The 25,504-nt window shown below is 38.7% G+C and overlaps 1 protein-coding gene across 1 annotated transcript in view; it reads right to left on the bottom strand.

The window, feature by feature from the left end:
* Positions 1 to 25,504, bottom strand: part of Sol1 — an 842,346-nt gene that overhangs the window by 22,455 nt on the left and 794,387 nt on the right. Inside the window, exon 11 of the mRNA XM_076526761.1 lies at positions 723 to 930. Coding sequence (XP_076382876.1) covers positions 723 to 930 — 208 coding nt within the window. The remainder of the gene's footprint in view (positions 1 to 722; positions 931 to 25,504) is intronic.

Here is a 25,504-nt window from a genome sequence, read left to right as displayed (position 1 = left end):
AAGTCAGCCGTAAAAATTTATCTACGATTTAAAAATTAATAGAAATTCTGAATTATTTCGTTATTCAGGGATGTTGATTAATTGTTCGGTGTAAATTGGACGAAGTCTAACGAATCATAATCTTTCCTACATTTTCATTTACGGTAAGAAATAAATAAATAGGAAACACAAAATCATGAACATGAAAGAATTGATGGAAGTTTATTACATTTTACAGAGTATGATAATAATAATAATAATAATAATAATAATAATAATAATAATAATATGGCGGTTATTATCACCATTAGAACAAATTGAATAAAGTTATAGCATCTGTTTATAGGTTTATAGGTCCGAAACTGCAATTGATTGAACGCAATATTTCACAATATTCGCGAAATATGTTAAAATTAATTCATTATTTCAACTCAAATTGATTCTAGTAACAAGTACAAATAAAATGACATATCTTAGGGGATTTCTGTCGAAATTATAAAATATTCGAAATACGTTAAAATTACGTAATTATTTCAAACTTCAAGCGATTCTAGCAACAAGTGCAAATAAACTGAGACTAAAATAACTTTGAATCATTAATTCGTTCGAAAACGTATTTTCTTGGAGAAGATCGTTGTTCCAGATTTTCAACGTATCCTTTCATGCAGATTCTGCGGGTTCTATATAGCTAGGCCCGAGACACTCGGCATAAATGTACACGTGGATAATGAATTCCGACTTACGGCATCAGTCCCTCGATGTCGAAGAAGTGGAAGTGAAGATGGACTCGTTCATTTGGCTGGCCAGTAAAGAAATAGTGGCATTCGGTGTTACGCGGGTATAGTCCGGGATAGTTTGGTGACGCGAACGTCCCGTTCCTTGTCTCGTTGCTGTAATAAACAAAGGCACAGGGATATTGCGCCTCCTGCCGGCCCGTAGTTATGCCGAAGTCTGAAACAGTAAAACAATGTTGCGTTAATGTCCTCTAAATCTTCGTGACGCTGAGAATAAACTTTGACTGTGCAGAAATGGTCCCTTCTCTCTCTCATTCTCTCCTTCACTCTCTCTTTCTCTCTCTCTCTCTCTCTCTCTCTCTCTCTCCCTCTCTCTCTCCCTGTCTATCTTTCACTCCCTCTTTCACTACCCTTCTGTCCCTCTTTCGCTTCCACTTTGACTCCGTTCGAGATATGGCCAGTGTGCCCAGCGTTTCACCGAATAAATATGACGTTCCGCGAACTCGTTAATTAAATAGCGCCTATCCCGTGTATTTAATTGCGGAAAGAAGGAAGTCCGTAACTTCGAATCGACCGTGCAGTTACCTTTACCTTCTACCTTCGCTTGTTTAATGAAAAGTCGCTCAAAGAGTTCAGTCTTAGACGCGGAACAATGGGAGCGGCTGAAGTTTCAACTTCACAGCACCGCCGCGGCTGATTAATAATTATTTTGATATGGTTTAAGAAGACATTAAACTTTCGTAACGGGTTACGTTTTATCTTCTGCGCCGTGCGCTTTTCGTGCCTGTAATTTCTTAATCCCATTGTCAAATTCTCGGTGGTTCGTCTTGTCAAGTATTTAACAGAAGCTGCGCAATCCCTTATTATATAAATTTCTTTTTGGTCAATGAAATTGTAAAAATTAGTGTATCGTGGTGTTCATAAGCTTGCATTTCTATTTAAGGCGACAGCTTTTTGGGATCCTTTTTAAGAACCGAGAATATTGACGAGTGTATAGTAAATAATCGACTGATTTTATGCATTCATGACGAAAATGAATGGATGAAATTGAAGACTGTAAAAATATTTGAACAAATGAAGAATATTGAAGCGTGCCAATTTATTGAAATTACAAAGGATATAAAATTCAATTGGGTTCGCTGAAATTAATGCAAATAATTTTCAATTTGCGCAAAGATCGACGGTCTAATTTCTAATCAAGATATAATTAGGAGAGGAGTAAAATCGATTGGAAATTATCGAACTTATCGACGTTATCGAAAGAAGCAATTTATTTTCATTTAATTTCTGTTTCTCGTGATCGTCTTTGAAGATTGCTATTCTGCATAAAGATATCGGCAGTCAAGTTATTTCGAATTGCGCATTCTATCAGCGAAGAAGAGAGCGACATGATTCCATCGTTTACGTAATTTCCATAGGCTATCGTAAAAACTGCAAACAATCGCGCAACAGATTCGCGAGGTGGGATAACATCCAATTCCGCGGTGAAAACGTTTTCCTCAAAGCGCGCGAGTGTAATTACATTTTACTATTGGACATAGTCGCGTCGACGACTGCGCTGCCCCGGAATGTTTTAGCGAGCCAGCGGGCCACCAATTATTACTTTACACGGACTCTTATTAGCCGTATTTACACATTATTCGATTACTTCGTGATGTTTGCGACTGCCGGCGCGGCGTTGCCATCCATCTGGCGGGCTTAATAAATATTGACGTTCGCTAATGAACAGTCAGACGTCCGAAATATAAAGCATCACCGTCATAATCGCCATACTGTAACACGACGAGCATTAATAAACAACAGGGGCATAATTGCTTACGTATTATTAACTAGACGTTCGAAAACCAAACGCCAGTCCGACTACCTCAATTTGCCAATGAATATATGTACATACATCTCGTCCGATGATCAGAATATGATACACTATCGCGCCGGCTGGTTACGCCAATGCTTCGCCGTATAAATCATATCGCGTGATTTAATATTTCGCGGTAAATATTGGCAGCCGCTTTCGTTGTTAATCTATTTCCGTGACGGCAGTTTCTCCGATCGAAAACTTTTAACGTCAAATCCTTCAAAATTTGGTGTCGTTCACACTCGTGATTATCTTGAGAATTCGGGAAGGGGGGATTTCGTGGCGTAGGAAACGAGGGAGACGCCGACAGCGATTGAATTTAATCGATCATATAATTTGTTTAGCGCTTTTAAAATAAAAGGGATGGGTCATTTCGAAAAGATGTTATTCGTTATTGATGAAACTTGCAAAAAGGTGAATACGATCTACAGAATGATCAAGTTTTAGTACTAATAGGTGAACATCATGTACAAAAGGATTAATCTGGTAGAACAGTTACAACACGAGCTTAAATCTACGGTGAATCGTGCAATAAATAGTATTGCATATACGTCGCCTCGGTTTCGGGTGTTTACACGTGAAACCTGTTCGAACAATGGCAAATTCGGATAATCGAGGCTCGACCGTAACTGCAATTAATGAGCAAGTGTCGAGGGACTTATGGACGATAGTGCACATTGATCTAGAAACACGCGACCGGCCGTTGCACAGCGCGGTATTTCGACAGCCTGGAAGGATTTAATTCGAAAATTGAATGTTTTTAGACAATTTTAACCTCGACATATAAATTATTACACTTTATTCTGTTCTATTTTATATCATTTTATTTTAAATTATTTTCTCGTTTTACCTTCATCTATTTAATTTTATGGTACGTGATGCGTAAGGAGATGGAGCACTTATAATTCATAAAGAAATCGATAATGCTCATTTTTATAAATCAGCATTCTAAGTAATTACAATAAAACACATAATGGAAAACAAAGAGAATAGTCATTCGGTATTAAGTCCGCCTAGATCATCGAAATATTACGCTGCGTGTCGTTCGGAATCGTCGGATCTCGGCTGGCAACTGAATATTAAAGCTTCAAAGCGAAATGGGTTAATTATAAGATCAGGGGTCGTCAGGGCTCGTTTGAAATTGTTCAGTATGGTCGTCGGAATTGCCGCGGAACTTCTCTCTACGGAGTTCCTAAAGTGTGATTCTCCGGCATGTACGTCGTCGGCCAAGTTTCTTCGCGGTTGTAAACATCGAGTAATAAGCTTTCGCGGACGCGCTGCACTTTTGCGCTTAGTTAGCCGTATTTGTTACGGAGACGATGTGCATCAACCGCTCGACTTATGCATTAAGAGAGAGGAGAAGTCGCGGGACCGACTTTGCGAATGATAAAGTGCTCTTGGTGTCCCCCCCCCCCGGCTGACAGGTCTCTCTCGCTTCAAATAAGCGTGATTCCAAGCCTTTATGCAACTAGAGATTGTCCCTCCTTCGTTGCTAACTTCGGTGCCATTGTGCGACGCAAATTCGTTCGAATCAATTATTTCGACAACAAAGACGCGTGGCCTTTGTGGCGAACGTCTTTTATCCCCGTGTATTTTATTCAAGTACTTGTATTCGTAATTATTTTATTAAAGAACTTGTACATTTTTTTTAAACCATTTTAGGATGATTCTCGACGTATTGATCGTACATCTTATTCCAGAAGCTTGTAGAAGAAGATACAAATGCTGAAATAGCATTGCAAGAAAATCGACTTCAGTGTTCAAAAGATTTTTTGAATGATTTTTCACACGTTAAATGCTGAATGTCAATTCCAAAACTAGAAAGATATCATAGAAAATAACAACTCAACTCTTTTGTGTTCTAAAGATCTTAGTAACGTTTAGTTCTTTCAAGATATTGCAATAAAAATGAATTTCGACGTGTTAAGGATGGCAGTGAAATAATATCATAAGAAAATAATAATAAGTGAGATAAGAACATATTTTCTTTTATAGCTAGCAAAAACTGCGGTTTCGTTTTTAAATAGAATTTTCTAAAAGAGTGAAAGACAGATTTTTGTCGATTCCTGTCAATTTTCTACTGACAGTTTAAAGTTTGTGTTCATCGATCGATAGCCTTAAACCTACATGTTGTGGTTTAATCAACGGCCTCGTTATTAATTGCTGAATATCGAGCTGACTAGTGACGGGTGTCACGAGAGATTTCTCCAAAAACAATGATGATTCTTCGTGCTAGTGAATTGAATTTTAAATTCCAGTGTTTTTGAATTGCTAATACGGAAATCGATTATGCCCGGTGTGGAATGGTTTTATATTAATATTGACTCAAGAGAGCCACACACGGGAATAGAATGTCAATTCGGTTCACGTATTTTTATCGAGTTTTTAGAATGAATTTTAGATTAGAAGAATTGCCATTAGAAGAATTTGGGAATTCGATAACATTCCGTTCGATTCATTATTATAAAACGCATTTTCGCTTAAACCCTGTTCCATACGATTGATTTCGAAAAGTTTTTATTTCGCACGAAGATCCGCAGTCTGATTGTAACAGATATACAACTCGAAACGTCGTAATTATCGTTATAAATATAAAGATCTAAGCAGAAAGTTTCGTAGACAATTTCTCGAAAGTTCGAAAGCTTTAAAGTTACGTTCGTTAATAAAATTCTACATTTACATTTGCAACGAACCTTACGTGGCGTTAACTTATCCATGAGCTTATGAAATTTAAAACGTGAAGCGAAGCACCAAATATTTAATATTAAAAATTTCAAGCCGTCCAAGACACTCGGGACTTCAAAGAATTTTAATAACTAAACATTTTCCGAGCTGTCCGGGAGTTTCGATACCGTTCCAGTCCGAGGACGGTCTGAAACTGTTCGAGAACTCTGTGCTCTCGATTTTCGCGGAAAATTAGCGACGCGTTTTTTGAACAAACAACGAGAGACGCGTTACCGTTTCCCGTGCTCGTGTAAACAATAGTGAAATATCTCCGACATTTGTATCGCTCATAAAAACATAATTGGATTGCGTACTTCGTTTCACACGAGTTTATACAGTGTATTATTCATCGCAGGGGTTTCATCTGCTTGCGGACATTCGAATAAGGGTCGATACACATCTACGTGCTAGGTTCGGGTCGTGCTGGCAGCATGCTCGATTGAAGGTGTCCACATTAGATGTGCGAGCATGGTGCCAGGCAGAATCGATGACCTCGAGATTGAAGTGGCTTAGACCGAGATTCGTAGTTCAATTTTATCTTTTTCGGAATTGCCAATGCAATATTGTGAGCTTTTTCCGATTAAAATAAGACCAAACACGATATAATTTTTGTAAGATTATAATGATTTTTATGAAAAATATAAATATACTTTTCATATTAATATTAACTTAAATATTTTAGAAAAAATGTCATTTTATTTTTTATTTTTTATTTTTTATTTTTCATTTTCATTTTTATAGTTTAAACACCCTCCGTATCGAAATGATTGTCTGATTTATAAATTTGTAACGAAATAACATGCGCCGTTTAATTATATGAAATTAAAGTTAAATAAATATTTATTATACTCGCGTAGCTATATCATATTTAGTAAATATGATATGTAGATGTGAATCAACCCTTGAACGTACGGTTACTTGTGAAAATTAATCGAATAATGATCCTTTCAGTGGAATATTTTCAGGAACATGCATTGAGTGAATTCATTTACTAGATGAATTAAATGTTTTAAATCAAAGGATAATTCAACCTGCAACGTACGTTTGCGTTTATTTAACGTTTCGACAGATAAGGTTACACACTGTGCCACACACTGTTTCCATCCGCGTGAACGATGACAATGCTTTTCCGCAGCAAGCGTTACGAAAAATGAATTGTTACGACATCAAAAGAAATTCGGATTAAACGCGGTTTAGTTATAATCTTTGGATTGTTTGATATTTCGGCGCCCTGCGAATTTTACATTGCAAACGAACGCTGCTTTATAAACATATTTCTGCGATTCTGAAATTGTAATATTCCTGCAGTGGCATATTATCGGGAACAACGGCGTCACACGTTCCGTGTTATTTACCCGATATTACTTTTTAACACGCAAATTATTGGCGAATCTCGGTTTAATGAACGATAATGGGGAAAACCGAAGCCGCCGTGTTTTCAGCTATAAAAATTTAAATTTTATATTTTCTTGGAGAGGGTGCGGTGCCGGTTACGAGTTAACTAGACTTCCTAAAGACTCTGTAATAGCACCGAATCGGCCATTCTCCTGGCTTTCTATCGCGTTTAAACAAAGAGCTTTCGTGTTATTTTGATAAAGTTTTGCCGTTCGCGAGAATCGTTGGCATTGCGAAGCGCCGAGCAAACAGAATCGCAATGCAATGAAATAAAAATTTCAATACGATTACAATCATTTCTCGATCGAATTCTATCTCGATGCAATTTCATATAATATTTGTAAACACGTCACATGTTCACGGACATATTTTTAATCATTCTTGCGCAAAGTTATTTCGCGAGCACGTCAATTTGATGATTGCATTTCATTATTTTTGGAGCTTTTCATTTCACTGGTAAAACGAACGGAACAAAATGAATTCTTAAACGAAGTTTTCGTATCGATTATCCTAATTCGTCGATTCCAAAAAGTATTGATCGAACTGAAAATCAAACGAAATATAAAAGATATGATTCACTGTGTTAATATTCATATTTTGAAGATCTTGAAACGTGTAGAACTGTTGACAGGATACAGGTGTAATTTCTACTAATGCAAATCTAATAGTATTTGATCAGTAATTAGTTAATTACTGACACTATTAGTTGATACTCGACTTCGTTGCATTCATAATTAGACAATTATAATAATTACGTGAAAATCGAAAAAGTTAATTTGTGGATAACAAAGGACGAATTAAAAGTTGTGTAAAATGTAATAACATAAAAAAATTGTTACGACTCTCTTATGTAAGCCACTTTCAAGCTTTAATTTAAAATAATAAAAAAGAATCAAATAAAATATTAAATCAGATATGATTTAATAGTATTAAATCAACCAACAAATAGACTTACATTTTTGCTTTAAACGGCTCATATGTTCTCTAATGAAAAATTTAGGAAAATAATTCACAGTTATTTTTTATAAATATTAAAACATTAAATCAATGGTTCGATTAATTATTTGATGAGCATTGGTTCCGTCTACTTTCTGGTTGCAAAGATTCATTTTGCTGGGTATAGGCAGAGGATTCGCGACGATATGAGGATTCTCTGCAATTAGAAGGAAGCACGCGTATCATTTCGCGATTTTTACGATTGTGTCAGCTCCTGGAGAGACTTCCAGCGTCGAATTGAGCGTTGTGCTGCACGGGGACTATTGCGAGCGTTTAGCATCCGGCATAATGGCGGCATACCGGCGAAACGATGCGCTGGATACGCGCATACCCGCACACTGTTTCACACACTTCCGTTTCAGAGGCTGCGCCACTGTATTTTTGGAAACAACGAACTTTGCTCGCTCTTGTTTCGAGCACCGTTCTCATGTGACTTCTTAAATATTTTTCCCGGCGTTGATGCTGCAGCTGCATTTAGACGAAATGCATCGTATCGCTAGTTGAACAACGAACGGAAAGAATAAATAGTCGAATAAAAGATTTCTATTAGTTCCGATATCCATATAAAACATTGGCGCTGGAACAATATTAATGGAAATTACATACTAAATCAAAGTTGAGCAAAATTTTATTCGGATGACGGATAAGAAATAAAATCTAACGAATCAAATTTTATTCGACAGTATTAAATTTATCTGAATAAGATTTTATTTGAATAAATGATTATATTTGTATAAATTAGATAGAATAATTTATGACGAATAATGAATAATTGTTATTCGAATAAAATATTTGATTAAAAAGAATTCATTCGAATAATTATCTTAGAGATATTTATTCACAAAATAATTCGAACTATTCCCAACGTATAAATTAGTCATTAAATATGAGAAGAGATTGCACTTTCTCTCTCTCTCTCTCTCTTTTGCAAAACGAGTTCGTAATTAAATAAATATCGAAAACCTAGTAATCGTAATCATCTGTACATTATAAAGAAGCGTACAATATCATCGTCATCGTATCATTTCAATATCGAAGCAAGGACTCTTTATTATTAATTGAAACGATCATGCTTGATAAACTTAAATGTAAATGTATAACGATGTAATTAAATTCGTCACGAAGGCTGCTGTAACAGCGACGATATACAGGAGAAGTATGAATTCAATTTAAATGATGAGCGTGTCAGTGTTGGGGATGTTAAAATCCAAAAATGCTCCACCTTTTTGTTGCTCGTTATAAAGGCCGAAACGACACGAAAATACTTTTACGGTATTAAAAGTTGCAAAATGTAACGGACGTATGACGGTTATTCGACGGCATTAAATTTCTGAAATCGTGCCGCGCAGTGTTTGCAGTTTTTCTGTTTCAGCTGTCGCGCGTGCATACCGCTGTGCAAAACGGCTTGATGAACACGGATGCACGGCTCATTATAATTACCGGCCAGGCAAATCGACCGCAAAGCACGTGTATCTTCGCATTTGCCTTTAGTAAATTCTGTTGTCAGTGATGATTGGGGGTGTACAAATATTTGCGTATGATACACCGCATACTCCGATGGAATACAGCGGGCTGCGGATACTGCAGAAACAGCTGATTATTTCTGATGCGGACAGTGATAACGTCTAAAGGCATTTCCATTACAGATTTTCATCGAATTTTGGATTACGGCTACGTGCGACGCACCGCTTAATCTTTCCAGTCGACGAAATCAATTTACAGTGCCTTTTTTTCTTCTATTACTTTGTGAAAACCGCTACTGCGTTATTACAATCAATATATTATTTTCGTAGTTGTCCCCTCTTCCCTAGTTGTCCATTTTTGTTTACAAACTGTGAGACAATCGGGGAAAATTTACGAAATTCCTGCATTTTGCAGTTAATGAAGATCATTTTTATTCTGCACAAAGATGATTTGCAAATTTGTAAAAAGCAGCGTAATTATTTTCTAACTATTGTCGTGACCTATTGTAATTTTCATAAATCTTGTAGCGCGTAAAACTGAGCAGGCGACAATAACAATGCAAATCCGTTAATTTTACTTTCTCGCATTTCGGATTCAAATGACTGATTCGATCGGGACGCGTTCGCCGGTGCTTTTATTTCAGAAGAAGCCGTCGCTTTCCCATTGAAGTCGAGTAAAACTGCTGTCACTTCAGTTTCCACCTTCCGGAATGCATTCCCACTAATTAAAGGTTTGTTTTCCTGTTCGAATTCCGTTCACCAGAGTAAACAGCATACGTGACGGTTTACGGCACCCAGAGACATTTGAATTTTACGAGTTCACCTCCTCGGGTAGTTAATCGATTTTGCTGATTTGTTAAGAGACACGCGGGCCCTTTACCAGCGAACCTTGTTGCAGACGCGTGTATGACGCATCTCACCCCTTGCGCGTTGCTGAACCTTCTACGTGTGCGGGGACAAATTAATTCACTAACTTCGCTAACGAGAGAGCATCGCAATTGCGAGCGCCATGGTTTTATTGAAATTACGTTAGCGTAGGTAGGGAATCCGACATTAAGGCGATGGAAAACGATTCTCGTGTTTCCGCTGTATGAAACTGGACATTCAAACGTGCACAGGGCCTGGAAGATTTGCGAATTCAAACTATTTATTGCATAGAAAATTCGCAGGTATATTCAGTCGATTTTGATTAATCTACTTCATTTAAGTGTGTATGATGAAATTGAAGACTGGACGTTTAAAGAAACAAAGAATTTGAATACAATTGAGATAAATATTGAGAGATATATTCGATTCTTATTTACATACTTAATAAAACACATTAATAAAACTTTGACGAAAAATGATTGCATTTTGTAGCCGATCTTTTATTAATGTATTTTATTTAAATATGTAAGAACGAATGGAAACCTGGATATTCAAAGGAACACCGAATGTAAAAAACTTCCAAATTTTTATGGAGAAAATTCATTCAGTTCGTAATTATTTTCCGTCGATCTTTGATTGCTTCATTTTATTCGAATAGGTACAAAAATAATTGAACAATTTCGGGAACGTTATCAATATGCAGTATTTATTAACCAAGAAATTCACGTTTCCTAAACTATGTTTCGATCATACGATATTTGATCATTTTCAGTGGAGAGTTAAAGTACATGCAATTAAAACTAATGGCAAATATAATATTCCACGAAGTTTGCCAGGAGGAAAGTTACAGCGGAAAATAGTAAATAACGAGCATTAATAACACGAAAATGTTAACAGATCCGGGAAATATTAAAATTTTTCTTTCCGAACGGTTTGACCACAACGGTTTTAATATTAGCATTGCAAAATGAGGTGGGAAGTTCGACAAGTGTAGATTTAGATTCGCTAATGAGATATGAAATTCTTTTGATTTAAATTAATCGCGGCATCCAATTTGAGGAACGCTTCCGGCGGCCCTCCGCTAAAGCTTTTACAAGGTATTTAATTATTCATCAAATTTTTAATGAAGAAAGTGCCCGTATCTTCGAAACAGCGAGATGGAATAGCCCACGTTAATCTAACGCTTCCTTGGCGATCATTACAATTTACAATCGTTTAGCAGGTGTTTATCCTTCGCAATTATTTTGGTCAATGTGTTACACAGTTTCACTACGAGAAGAAATGAATGTTTAATTCGATATTCCGATTCGAAATTTTAATAAGATACAAATACAGTAAATGATTTATGCGGGATCGTAGAATAATTACTCGAAGCAACTGCAACGGTTAATTAGTTTAAACATCTGTCATTAAGCTGTATCGCATAGATATTTCTGCAAATATTATAAGACACTTCATAATAAGCAGTACAATCACTAATAAGCGATTCGATGTACAAAAACGTGATCACCAACGTAGAATTTCGAAACCTGTTTCATTATGGGAATCTCTGTTTCAAGCTTTTCAAAACGTTCCTGAATATAGATATTTCTTATAAAATAAACGTTCTTTTAATCTTTTACTAGCCAGTTAAAAGCAACGATAAGCAACCTAATGTTTTCATTATTCTATTTCAAATTGATATCTCTTCATTACAAAAACTTATTTAACGATACTTACACGGAGACAGAGGAAAGAACTTCAAGAAATCAAACTTAATTTTAGGTTTCGAAATTTTGGGCTAAAATTGTTTCTCACTCTCAAAGAAGGTTGCTTTCACGTCTACGACACGATGTAAAATAAAAAGTGCAATTTCCACTAGTTTGTTTCCTCTATCTGCATAAAAATGTTAACCACGTGAAAGAAAATCATCAAACATACTAAACATCTAAACGTAAGCCTCGATGTACCATCGAACATCTTCCATCGCGACTTGCAATATTTCCATCTGCAGCTAAACTGTCCGAATTGCTTGGCCCAGTGTCGATCCGTCAGCGATCAAGTGAATAATGGCAGGTCGTCAGCCATCGATCAGTCCCGAGATCGAAGACATCAGTTTCCGGTCGGCCCTCGCCGATATTAAATTCATCTCGTTCGATAGTAATCGCGTCGATGCAACAGTTCGACAAGGTCCGAGCCGATCTTAAGCGACACCGATCGCTGCCATTACGGGGACTGCAGCACAACATGTTTGTCGGCGGCTAGTCGTTCGATTTCGAGATTTTGAATTGACCATTTGCGACATGGTCACGCTCGATTTTATGACGTTCATCGATTGCTCGCGAAAGATAACGCGCGATTGAAGGTATCGTCAGATAACGGATATACATACACGCCGGATCCTATATGGGAGCAATCGGATATTCATTTGCGGCGAACCAAACGGCCGGGCCTCGGCTGTACACGTGAATGCAGTAATGCATTCTCTCGTTTCGCTACGTTTTCCTCTCTGTTCCTCTTCCATCGTTCTTTCCACCCATCTCTGTCTGCCGCTGCTGCATCGCTCTGGTTCGCCTAACCGTTTCTCGCTCGGCCCCGGTGCACGCCGATCACAGTTTCCCTTAATCCCCTGCACCAGGTCAGACGCCCCAATTTCCGTGCCTTTATGCCAATTTTTGATTCGCTGAAACTTTCATTCGATACTCTAATTTTCATGCAACGCGCTGAAGCTGTATTTCGGTTTCTCAGACATTTCTGTCTTTAGAAGTACTTTTTTGCGCGACAGAAATTAGTGATTTAATAACGTTTTTAACGAAATAAAAAGAAGCTGCTTTTGACGCTAATTCTGGTTCCTTTCAGAGGCTCTGCACATAATTCCGTGCCCCGTATTTCTGCGCCGTAGATTATGCATCTGTGCTCCCTATTTCTATCTTACAGGTATCTCCTGCAATTACTATGCTTCTTTTAGTAACGTTTCCGATCTATTTTTCTTTTTTCGTAATCGTTTTCAGAAAATGAGGTTAGGTTTGATAACGCGGTCATTTTTAATTTTGGGCATTTAACGTGTCCAGGATATGTCATTAACAAAAAATATTTTCCAATCTCATAAACTTGATTAAATTCGAAAAAATGTTTGATTTCACAGGTATGCACAAATATCTTCCATCACGAGAGGATCGAACGACGTCCATTTTCTTTCGACGATCGAGTAACAAACTATGTTTAAGGATTATATCTACGGTTCTGGAGTGACGAATACGGATGAAAATATTAGTGCAGCTTCTCGTATCCTCGGCGTACGGCGTTGATTGAAAAAATCGCCGCTCGTTGATTGCTTCAGGTTTCTTCCGGCTTGTGTAGCAAGCAACTAATATCACAGCCTGTTGATTGCTGCAAGTTGCAACCGGTTCCTGCCACAGCCAACAAACCTCGCCGCTTGTTGTTGCCTGTTCCCATTCGGACTGGTAAAAATCAAAGGGAACTGGCGGGAACAAGTGCTTCTTCAATTTGTACGCTTTCGTGTTTGATTCGCAAATGTGCAAGGCGTGAGAGAAAAGTTCGCGGAATGAATTCGCTTTTGCAAATTTTACGTTGGTAATTGCGATGGGCTCTATTGTTCGTATGCGGTGCCTGAAAATTGAAAATTTATGTTGCGCTTGCACCATTCAGTTTATTATCGATTTACGTCAAATATTTTGGCGAAGTTTCTCTATTAATAGTATGAAGTGTTCGTTGAAATAATATCGATCTATATATACATATGTATTACAATATAAATTAATAATGAAACTAACGCAATTTTAGTACGGGCTTTACGTTGGCTGAGTTGGCGCTTTCTCTTTCTGAAATTACTTTTCTACTAGATCAACGATAATAGTACTCTTATAGAAAATAGTATTCTTATAGTAAATAGACTCTTATAGTAAACGAACCGATCTTCAGTATCAAGTTAGGAACTTTCATCGCACCTATATCCTTTTATTTATCAAAAATACGTAATAAATAAACGAGGATTCTGACCGGTCGGTGTTTTTCGCAAAATTTCCCCGAGAACCAGCCGTTCGAGGGCTTACAGCATTTTTCGGACACCTTGTGCGTGCCAGTGTTTGCAGGAAACAATTTGGGGACGTGCGGCAAACAAAAGGTGACAAAAATGTGCTCGTTTGGGCTGCAACGAGGACGACGCGGCTTTATAGTTATGGGCTCGTCGCGCGTCGTCGTAACGCGTTTCAGAGGATGCGACCTTTTCGCCAATGGGCGTGGGTTGGGCGACGCAACGGGATACGGATTACACGCGTTCCCGGGACCCAAGTGCGGCGGCTCGAAATTATTATCGCGCGGAAGACGCCGTTGTCACGATAATTGGGATCGTTATTATTCGCTAGGGCAGACGGTGCCGCGTGTGTCGCGCCCGGAGCGCAACGCGCGACCGCTTTATTATCCGGCGCGGATTATTAGTTTGTTTTTTGCGCTCCCGGCCGTGTAACGATGTGTAAATAACGGCGACCGTGCGGGGGGTGGGGGATCCCTTTGAAAGCTCCGAAAGGATCGCCGGGGGTACCGCGAATAAATATTGATATACACAGGTGGGCGGAGGCTATTCCGTTTTATTCACCGGAAAAGTATTTTCCCATTGGATTATTACGGGGCAAACGGCGTTTCATCTACTTCGCGCGAGTGTTTCCTCTCTCTCTCTCTTTCGTTCCCGGCTCGTGCAATTTAATATTTAGCGAACCAACTTGCCGCGGCACAATTAAGAACTAGAGACGATTTCGATGGAAATGCAGTTTGTCGGGGACGCGACGTCCCGAGGCCCGGTCACAATCGAATGTTTCAAATCTGTTTACAGAAACGTGCGGCCAACTTTTGCCGCACGGCGAATCTCCGTTGTCTCGACGGACCGTCGCTGCTCCGGGGAAATCCGGTTTTTTTTTTCTTTTAAATCTGAAACGTACTTTCCATCTCATGAATGCGGTTTATTGTGCAAATACGGGACGGATTTTCTGACGCGATTTGCCACGTTGTTACAGCCTGTAACAGGTTCCGCGATATTTAATGATTACAATTGTAATCGCGGTGATACTCTGTCTTTAACACTAGGTTCACGGAACCCGTCAAAATAACGGTTCACTAATTTTTCAATTTACGATTACTCAGATTGCAGAGATATATGCTACACTATCGCAAAAGCGAGAATAAAATTTGATCGATCGGTGGTATTCAAGTAAATGTTCCATTTTTCAAACATTCGTGTTCTACTCGTTAATTCGAATAGCCGAATTTCTGCTGTAATTAAAATTTGCTAGAGAGGGGGAGATAACAATGAATCGCTTAATCTCGTCGAGTAATCTCGAAAAAGAATGACGAGAACGAAACGTATACGAGACCTTTCTAAAACACGTATGTAATATCGTTATAAAGTCGGTCCCAGATTGAATCAATATTCGGGGATTTACAAACGGAATAGAATCGTATCTCCGATGGCACGACTATTGTTCTAATTTGAATGCAGACTGCGGAGTGCGTGGTTCATCGAAACCGTTTAGAGTGAATGTAACTCCATCTTGGGATTTTTTTATCAGTCGAATAACGTCGAATCGATATATACATAGTACTTATGCCCTGTATACGGAAGGGTTTCCTTTCTTCGTACCTGTTTTTATTTCTATCGATATCGCCGGAAACGCTGTGCAGATGGCTGCCGCGCCTTCCTCGTTCTCGTAATGATACGCTTTATATGCGGCCCTTTAGCAGCTCGTTCAATTCAAGTGTGTCCATGAAAAAGAAAACGAAGAAACTACTTATCTGCTGCGGGGTGGCTGGTCTCGTTACGAGTTAGTTAGCGGGCCGCGGGATCAAAATTTAAAATGATGCCAAGTCGACGAAACTCCGCTCGCGGAACACCCTTAATAAGTAGAGTATCTTAAGGAGGGCGCGCCTCCAGACGGCAAAAAGCACGGGCCGCGGATTGCGGGAGCTTCCATTCATCAGCGGCATAATTATCGTAATTAATTTACCGACGGATAACGATGCGAACTTGTTTATTTTTCGACATGTAATATTTGTCTTCGCACAGTTATATTTATGTAGATTTATACAGATATATTTATACTATATATATATTTATATACAGATATATTTATACTGTATATATATTTATATACAGATATATTTATATATATACATATATATATATTACTAGACTATCAGCAATTTTTCACTCATGCAGGACGTATTTTAAAACTGAATTGGGCGAAAAATCTCATTATTTCTTAATAATAAAAATACTTCATTATATAAAATTAACAAATTCGACCGTGCTATAATTTCTTAGGAGATAGTTTGAATAAAAACATTATTTACAAAATATAATATGATATGGATGAAATACAATGAATTTAGAAAGTAAAATGTAAAAGTAAAATTACATCTATTCTGGTCCTATAATTACATTTTCAATGGTTCTAATTACTGTACTCAAATTTCGCTTTCTAGAAGTATGAAAGCAAATTATGTTTTCGAAAAACATAGTCTACCGTATTATAAAACACTGAAATGTTCTGTTTAAATGATTCTACACCTCCATTTGCTAGAAACCATCGCCATCATACTAATTGTTTCTTTTAACCGCACAAGCATTGCCAAGTTCGTGTAATTTATTTGAAACAATGAAGATCCGGATGGAATAGTGACTGCGATAGGCACTGAAACTGAATCGATCCTTCCTAAGCTAACTGATAGAAGTTCTTTTTTTAGTGAAACGGTGCAATGAATAATGAGGATACCCACTGAATGCCGTGTAATTAGAGTCATGCATTGTCATTTACACGCGTGTAAATGGAGATTAGTATGAAGCGAATAGCTGTAATCCGTTAATTAACGCGAAAATAATACCAATTAACCTACCGTTTTATGTCGAAGCAAGCGTTAAACGATTCGATAAAATTGCACATTAATTTCGTGATCTTTTTTCTTGCTCGGCGAATACGTGTTATTAGCCCCTTAAAATCCGATTCAATGTTTGGAATTTACGGACCACGGCTTCCGAAATATATCATGATCAAATCACGGTCGCTTCGTAAAGTGGAATAAACGTGATTCGTATCTGCGAATCACAGTTTACGCGAACGTTATTCTATTATATCTTTGGTTGTAATCAACATAGTGAAATTACCAAACACTAGTTTTATCGACTTTTTGTATATACCCATCTTTGTCAAGTTAGTTTTGTAGTCATTGGAGGAGAAGCTGAAAAGTCAATTGAGTTGGAACGATTAAACTTGGAAGAGGATTTTAAATTTTTTAGAAGATAGTTCTTTGTCCTCTTTGGTAAAAATAGTGTTAAGTTACAATTGCAAGAAGTGTCTTCTGACTAAAATTGAAGTTGTGAAAAGTATCTTTGGACTAATTTGGTAAAAACTGTGCCGGCAGAAAATTTTAGAATAAAGATAAAGATAGTAACACGTAAAAAATTGATGAACAAGTAAAATCAGCTTTTGCTCTATATCAAATCAACTTCGAAATATTCGAAATACTTCTCTGCTCAAAAGAGTGAACAGTTGCTCAGATTTCAAAATCGAGCAATGTAAATACATTTTCAAATAAATTGCTCTTCTTGTCCGATTTATTCATCTCATAAGACTCTAAGCTCCTGAAATATTTTTAGCGGAATGATTTCTACGAACACTGTACAGTATTAGTAGCATAATCACCAATTGAGAAACAGTGGTATGCACAGAACACGTTCTCAGATATAAATAAAATTGAAAACATTTTTGCATTAAATAAGTAAATATTTCAATTTCAATATTTGATTCCCTTTTCCCGCAAACCGCTTCTGCCTCTTTTATCCGTTACCCTAAATACTTGTGCAGATAAAGCTTTTGCACATCATCGCCAGGCACTTGGTTACCTAAAAACGGCATGCACGTCAAGAGCCTACTGTGTGCATGAAGCGATTCATGTCAAAGTAGACCCCAAATCGAGTTTCGTGTACCGGAAGCTTTCAGGATGCCGAAAGTCTCGGCACCTCGAGAGGCACGATACTTTTGAGATCTTAAACCGATCCTGCCCTCGCATCTCTCTCTCTCTCTCTTTCTCTCAAATAGAATTGCTATTAAATCGTTTATGCTTAATGTCGTTAAAAGATCGGGAGGACAATGTGACCCCAATCGACCCGACCCTTTCTTTCAATGCGCTCTGCGTACAACTTCTGCCATTACGCCGCATGTTATTTCGAATACACCGTTAACCCTAATTATTCATTACTAGAATCTCATTATATTCAATTACTCAGAAATAAATTGCGTTTCACAAAGGGGGGCAGAGTACGTACAAGTTTTTCAACGTGCTGCAGAATACGAATTCTATTTCAGCGAATAGAAATCTAGCTTTTGCAGTTTGTCGAATTCTAAAACTTCGAGAAATTGTTCCGCTCTCTGTGAAGTAATTCGTACTAATGCTATCGTTGTAACTTCAGGATTAATACCGAGCGAAGATTTCACTTCTCAACGTCCTGGTCCAAGTTCGTCCAGATAACTTGCACGAATATTAAAATTTTCAAGATTAATATTCCGCGCAGAGTTTTTCCTTATATTCGCGTTCAATTTCAAATTCATCTAAAAAAAAACCTACTGTACGAATTTAAAGATCAGTCTTTTTTTTTAAGATTATCAACGGCGCGCACATTTTACCGTTTCCACGTCCGATTTCAAATACATGGGTTCCCCAGAAAGAATCATCCGATTTCATCCGATTTCATCCGACCAATCCAACGGTTTGGTACATGAGAAAAAAATAATAAAAAGTAAAACTCGCACATTTTCCCGTTATATTCGTGTTTGAATTATAATTTTCTGTGTGTAACTTTTTAAAATATAAATTTTTGAAATCGGATGATTCTTTCCGGGGAACCCTGTATATCTGAACAAATTCGACCGGAGATCGGTTCCAAGATTATCATCGGTCGCAATTTCTCCTTGCTTACGTCCAATTTCACGTTTCATCCGAACATATCGCCCGAATTCGTATATCAATAACGAGATTAAAGTCGCGGCTACTATTTCAACTTCATCTGAACATATCGCACGCATTCGAAGATCGATCGGAAAATCAACAGCGCGCGCAGTTTTTCCTAGTTTCCGTCCAATTTCGTATTCGTCCAATCGTACCGCACGAATTTTGTTTCCTTGCGTCTCTATAGGTATGAATCATTCGAACGCGGCGAACAAAAAAAGAAAAGAAAAAAAGAAAAAAGAAAGAACGTGGCCCACGGTACGGACTAAATAGGACACTAAATGATAGAGCGACCGAACGATACATACACGCGTATCGCGCGCAATAAATTCGAATGAAAAACGCGCGACGTTGAAACGGCGCGGGTATAACGGATCGGTGAACCGCAATTTATTTGCCGGCATTAAAATACGGACATTCCGCGGTAATAGCGTCGTAACGAGATTCCCGCGCGGAATTAAAAAAGCCGGCGTTTGATGTCCGATGCAGTGGCACCGGGGCCGCGCGCACCCCGTCGTTCATCAGATTCCTTATGGAATGGAAGCGGAAACGTTGTTTCAAATCACTCCGGTCGGAACCGTGAATCGTCGCGGCGGCCGTCCGTTAAAATGAATCAATCGTTCAAGAATGACACGGGACTGCAAATTGCGTCGTCGTTGACTAAGTGCTATTTCGCTGTACGTTCTCGCTCGATTTCACCGGAGCGACAGCGTGTCACGCGGCTCCGAGCGTATATCGAACACGCGCCGGCCGTGTGCGTTCTAAATTAGAGTCTCATATTGCCGGCTGGGAGCCAGACAGTTTTGATGCTCGCAGCTTTTTCGCCACCGACCCGATGGGATCCCGGTGACCGAGCCCCGTCACCACCGGTTTTCATTTTGAAATCACCCTATTTGCATTGGTCGGTCCCCGCGAGGACAAGCCCGAGCCCGAGCCAGAGCCCGAGCCCGAGCACCGGCGCGCATCCGGCTTTCTTTCTCGTCGGCGGGCATGCCGGTTGTTTTGCGAGCAACAAACAATGTCCTCGATTACGCCGGCAGAACGGTGGTTTAAAGTAACGAGATCGCCACGTTTGTCGACGCTTTGTGCATTTTTACGGAAATTACAAGAGGTTGTTTGTACGCCGCAGCATGGTTCCCCGGCGCTACGACCCTGACGCTACGACCGACCTCCTCCTGGCCATGCTAACAAAGTTTCGCCTTTGATGCCGCCGTGTAAACCTGCACCACGCATTTGCGGAATTATAAAAAGACCGCCGTTCGAGCAGGACAACTGGAAAAACAACTTGGCCGCAGTAGTGCTGAAGCGTTTAAATCCCGGGACAGAGGGCACTCGGCTTCTCGACGGTCTTCGAAATTAGAATTGGGCGAGGAAAGAGAGGAAAGACCCGGTTGGGGAAATGGGTATTCATGATTTTATGGCTGATATTGTTGGGAATCGGAAATTGTACGGCGTTGATCTTGACAGGGCCGAGGAGAAATCGGGCAAATATAAGACTAATGTAATGGCAGGCTAGTCTAAACGTTTTATGCAACAAGTAATCTGATTTATTATTGATGATTGCAACTCGTTAGTTGTTATACATTTTTATAAATCATTACAAATTATTACAAAGTATAATTTATTATGAATTCTTATAAATTATTATAAATTAATTATTACAAATTATTATAAATTATTGCAAAATTTTATAAATCATTATAAATTATTATAAATTACTTATTACAAATTATTATAAAGTACTGTAAATTTTATAAATTACTATAAACATTAATTTATAATAGTATAATTACATAATTGTAATAACTAACGAGTTATAATCATTAATCATTAATCAGCATACTATTTGTCCAATTACTATAAATTAATTATAATAACAAGCGAGTCATAATCGTTAATTATATTTTTACCGAAAGTTGATTTAGTTTTGGAAGATTAGAGATGAAAAAAGCGATAGCTTAGTTTATCTAAAATTGACGAATGATTCTTAAAATGCTAGGCGGTGAAAATTTGATGGCGTCTGGTCACGAAAGACTGAAACACTGCGTTCGCAAAAGAAAATGTTCAAACGCTAGAATATTCGAGTAACGAGTGTTCCAGCACGAGAGAATCGGCCACAATTTTCAGATAATCACTGTACCTACTGTAATCTATGAATAATGAATTTTGAGAACACTTTGCTACACCTTCGTCTGCCGTTCTTAACGACTGTTCCGGGGACAGGTTCTCCGAGGTGCGAATTCTTGCAATTAGAGGGATCGTTTAACACTATCGTGTTGGAAAGTTTTACGGCTGTTTGAGAGTAATTTTGGAAGAGGATTATAAGAGACATTATTGGGGGAAAAGATCCAACTAGAGAAGAGTAAAAGTTCCGGCCGCGTGGTATCACATTTTCAGGATACCTTTCATTAGGTAAGTAATAAAATTTGCTTATCAATCAACGCAATTTATGCATTTATTGGCAAAGAGAACTTGAAATTCTATGATTAGAAATAATCGCATCGGTCTTTCGTTTCTCCTCAGGGTTTACATCGACTTTCGATATATCTAAAAATTATGTTTCGTTACGAATCGTACGAAACAACAAACGACGCTGCATTGCTAAAATTTCAACGAAGGTCGAATCGTAGAGGAAATTCGCGGCACAATATTACAACGAACTGCGAACACGTTTCATATATGTTGGAACTACAACCTATTAATTTTTTCTGCATTTTCGCTATTTCATCCGACGTCATGCGAGTGTCACGCACAATATTTCCGCGGGAATTACGACTTTTTGAAATTCCTGTGACATACTACTCTGCGGTTCCAAGTCGACCGTTCCATTAAAAGCCCGGATTGTATCCCGGCGAATCGAATACTTTCGCACAAAATGCGCAGAATTTTGTTTAAATTGAAACACGGGGACGGGTTCTATCTACAACATGCAATTACGCGATCTCGTTTATAACGTTCATAGCATAAAGGTTAATCGGTTTTTGGAGCCTGGTCTACCAGTTCGCGATTTCACATTTTCCACGGATCAAAGAAACGAATTTTGAAGGTGAAAAACAGTAGAAACATTGGAGAAGTTTCTTCAAAAATTTCGTTCGGTTGTGGAAGAAACGACAGTCCGAAAAGTAACAAAGGCAGAGAGCATTCGACTAAAATTTCGGACGTCCAGCGACTCTGACGGTTTTCACTTTTAGAACGATTTCGAGATCAGTCGAACGACTTAACCTTCGGCTGCTAGATCCGGCGAGGTTGTACAATTAGGCTCGTATTATCATAAATATTCTCGCATTCGAGCTGGAGAATATTTTCTTTAACGACAAGGGCGAACGCCGAAGCCTTGTATCCCGGCAGTGGCGTATTTTTGCAACGGCAGTTCGGAAAGCAAATAAACAGATGGCCAGAATGGAGAATCGCCGAGCAGCACTTTCTCGGTAGAGAATTTGCGGGGCGCAATAAGACCGAGTTCATCGTTTCGAAGCGTCGGTGCTGGGAAGCCAGATTTGTACAGGTAACGTAACCGCGCGCCGCGCCGGCATTTGCTACGCGGGCGATCCAATAAAATAGCCGGTTTAATAGCCCGTTACGCCGATAAAACCAAACCGGGACGAGCCGTAGCATCAATTTTTTAAGATCGCTCCCTGAGAAAATGTCTTCCGCCCGGGGATCCGTGGCTGCTCACGGGTGCACGTAACCGCAAGTCGAATTCATACACGCGGAGAAGCGTCGGTTCGAACGTCCGCCGACTGCGGTAACCACCCCGTGCCGTGGTATCGGGATATGCCGCAGGAACAGTGACATCTCCTCCTCTGCTTTTCAAATATTTATCGTAACCACCGCGCGAAACGCATCACGTGCCATTTTTACGTTATTGCCCAGCTTGATGCCGCGCGCGCACGCCTTGTTCCCCTCTTCTCCTTTTCTTTCACCGTTCACAACGACGGCTTTCCAGGCTACAGGGTATCCCAAAGTTATTGTACAAACAGTAAATGACGGGTTCCTGAGCTCATTCGAAGCAACATTTTCCTGAGCGAAAATGCAATCCGCGGCTTCGTTGGCGAGTTATTAACGAAAAACAGTGACCAATCGGAGGCGAGATCAGCTGGCGCGGGGCGGTCGAGCTAAATGAGCGGAACTTGGCTTCGTGCGCTCGTTGGCTGGACCGCCTCGCGTCAGCCAAGCTCGTCTCTCATTGGTCACTGTTTTTCGGTAATAACTCGTGAACGAAGCCGCGGACTGCATTTTCGCTAAGGAAAAAGTTGCTTCGAATAACCTCAGGAACCCCTCATTTCTCGCTTGTACAATAATTTTGGGACACCCTGTGTGTACGTGCACGTACGGCATAGTCGGTGACAGACACTGCACCCGGGAAACGGAAGATTTCTATGTCGGAAAAATCACCGTCGTATCTACCGGCGCCCTTTTATAGTTATTGTCGATCAAAATTCGTTTCTTTTTTTTTACGAGCACCAGACGCGGCATTCGAGGGATCGCGAAACCGACCCGGCTACTTCGGCTTTCCTTTATCTGCCTGGCAACGTTTGAATCACTCGACGTCAAGGGAATATTGTAATTAAACCTTTGCGTTCGGTTATGCATTCTCAGGGGATGTAACAAAGTCGCTGATAATTACGGTTACAAAGTTAACAATTTTTCGTTCGTAAAATCTGCATGGATATCATCTTTGATTTGCAATCATATTCAAATTGTGAAGTGATGTGTTGCTTGCGACAAATATTACAATGACGTTCGTTCAAAATCAGAATGAATGTCTTATTGTTACTTTTATAAACTAACATGAAACGCGAGTAAATAATTTCAAGTTTCTGATAGGCGAATGTTTAATAAACAATAATTATGATCAAATTCCAAGTAGTAGCATTGAAGAGTACCCAATTTGCAATCATAACATCAATTCGTCATAATGTTATGATATCAATTCCGCGAGTTCCAATCAAAATAATTGCAGACCTGTTAATTAATATTATCAATCGAAGTGGTGAGAGCTTCGAATTTCAGGCCACGGTATGAAAAAAATGTAACTCGAGATTGTCAAATATCGAATACTGTGGAGGTTGACGACGAGTTTACAATTTAAGGTAAAACTGAATTTAATCCGATGAGACAATATATAATTACTCGATTTTCTAGGAGAAATAAGTTACGATAATACAATCTTCTATTTTATTATATTTTTTTCAAGATGTTAGTCATTACTTCGCGAATATGTACAATCGAATTTTTGAGGATTCGAAAGAATTGTTGCTGAGATATGATTTTACCTGGTTATTTATTATTTATGTTCACTGTACAGTAATTTCTCCCTAATTCAGATTTGTTCACCGATTGTCAACAACTATAAAAACGAGCGGCAAGGTTCGAATAATCGTATCTCCTCCTCCCAAACTGTCCACTTTTGTGCGCAATCTGAGGCGCGAATTGGAGAAAAATTACTGTACTTATTTCTGCAAATGACTTCGTTTCCGATCCCGTTTACACCGTCGTTATTAATCTTCCAGATGAAAATGGAGGATGTTCTCTAGGTCTTACGAATCGCTCTAACGATTAAATATTGAAAACAAAGAGAGTGTATTTCATTTCCTCCGGAGTGAGATGAATAACATCCATATTTATTGGATTCTGTTTGAGAACTTCATCGCGAGTCCGAGGCTTGATATCATAAGGCAGGAGGATTTAAGATAGCCGTCGAAAGGTGCGAAGTTAGATGAAGTCTTTAAAAAGCTGGGTCAGATGAATCCAGGTTTGCCATCTTCGGGTTAATAATCCTTCTTCGGCAAATTAAACGAAACTGTACCTGAAACTGGGACTAAATTAACAAACTCTGACATTTCAGATCGACTATTCGAAGTCATACTTTTAATTTCTATCTTTTTTATTATATTTATATCTAATACTACAATTATATTAAATATTGTTATTCGACTATCTACTGTCCGACAGTCAATTGAAATTTTTACACGTTTCATTAATCGATTGTCGCGACAATCTAAACGAAAAAATGACTTCTTTTTATCAAGCACTTTTTTCATATTGTTACGTTTCGCGAATCTAAAATAAAATTGTAATAGATTGGGGTAAAAAATCACTAACAAAAAATTGACGTATTGGAGAATCACGTTACAAAAATATATTGGAAACATTTGATAGATTATAAATGATCCTCGGCATTTCCGTGAAAAACACCGTCGTTCGAGTATTAAAGAATGAAATGATTCGAGATTGATTATCTGCGTCTGTTCCTGACGTTGATTAAGAACTGACGAAGAAGTATTTTCACCGGCAACATTCGCGGGGCGACCGTTTTAAAGCATTTTATATCAAGTTGATGGACTTGTAGCGCAGTTAAACGTTATCTAAACCGCGCGTTACAACTCGCAATCCGCAACGCCATAGATTTATTACAGCATGTCCCGCCGATCGCAAAAATGTTTCGCATGGCAGCCAATACAATAGATGGAATATAATGCGGTTTCGAATTACAA

The sequence above is a fragment of the Megalopta genalis genome, chromosome 15 (assembly GCF_051020955.1).
Source record: "Megalopta genalis isolate 19385.01 chromosome 15, iyMegGena1_principal, whole genome shotgun sequence".
Lineage (NCBI taxonomy): Eukaryota > Metazoa > Arthropoda > Insecta > Hymenoptera > Halictidae > Megalopta > Megalopta genalis.
Note: the sequence above shows the minus strand (reverse complement) of the source record. Positions and strands in the feature narration are given on the sequence as shown.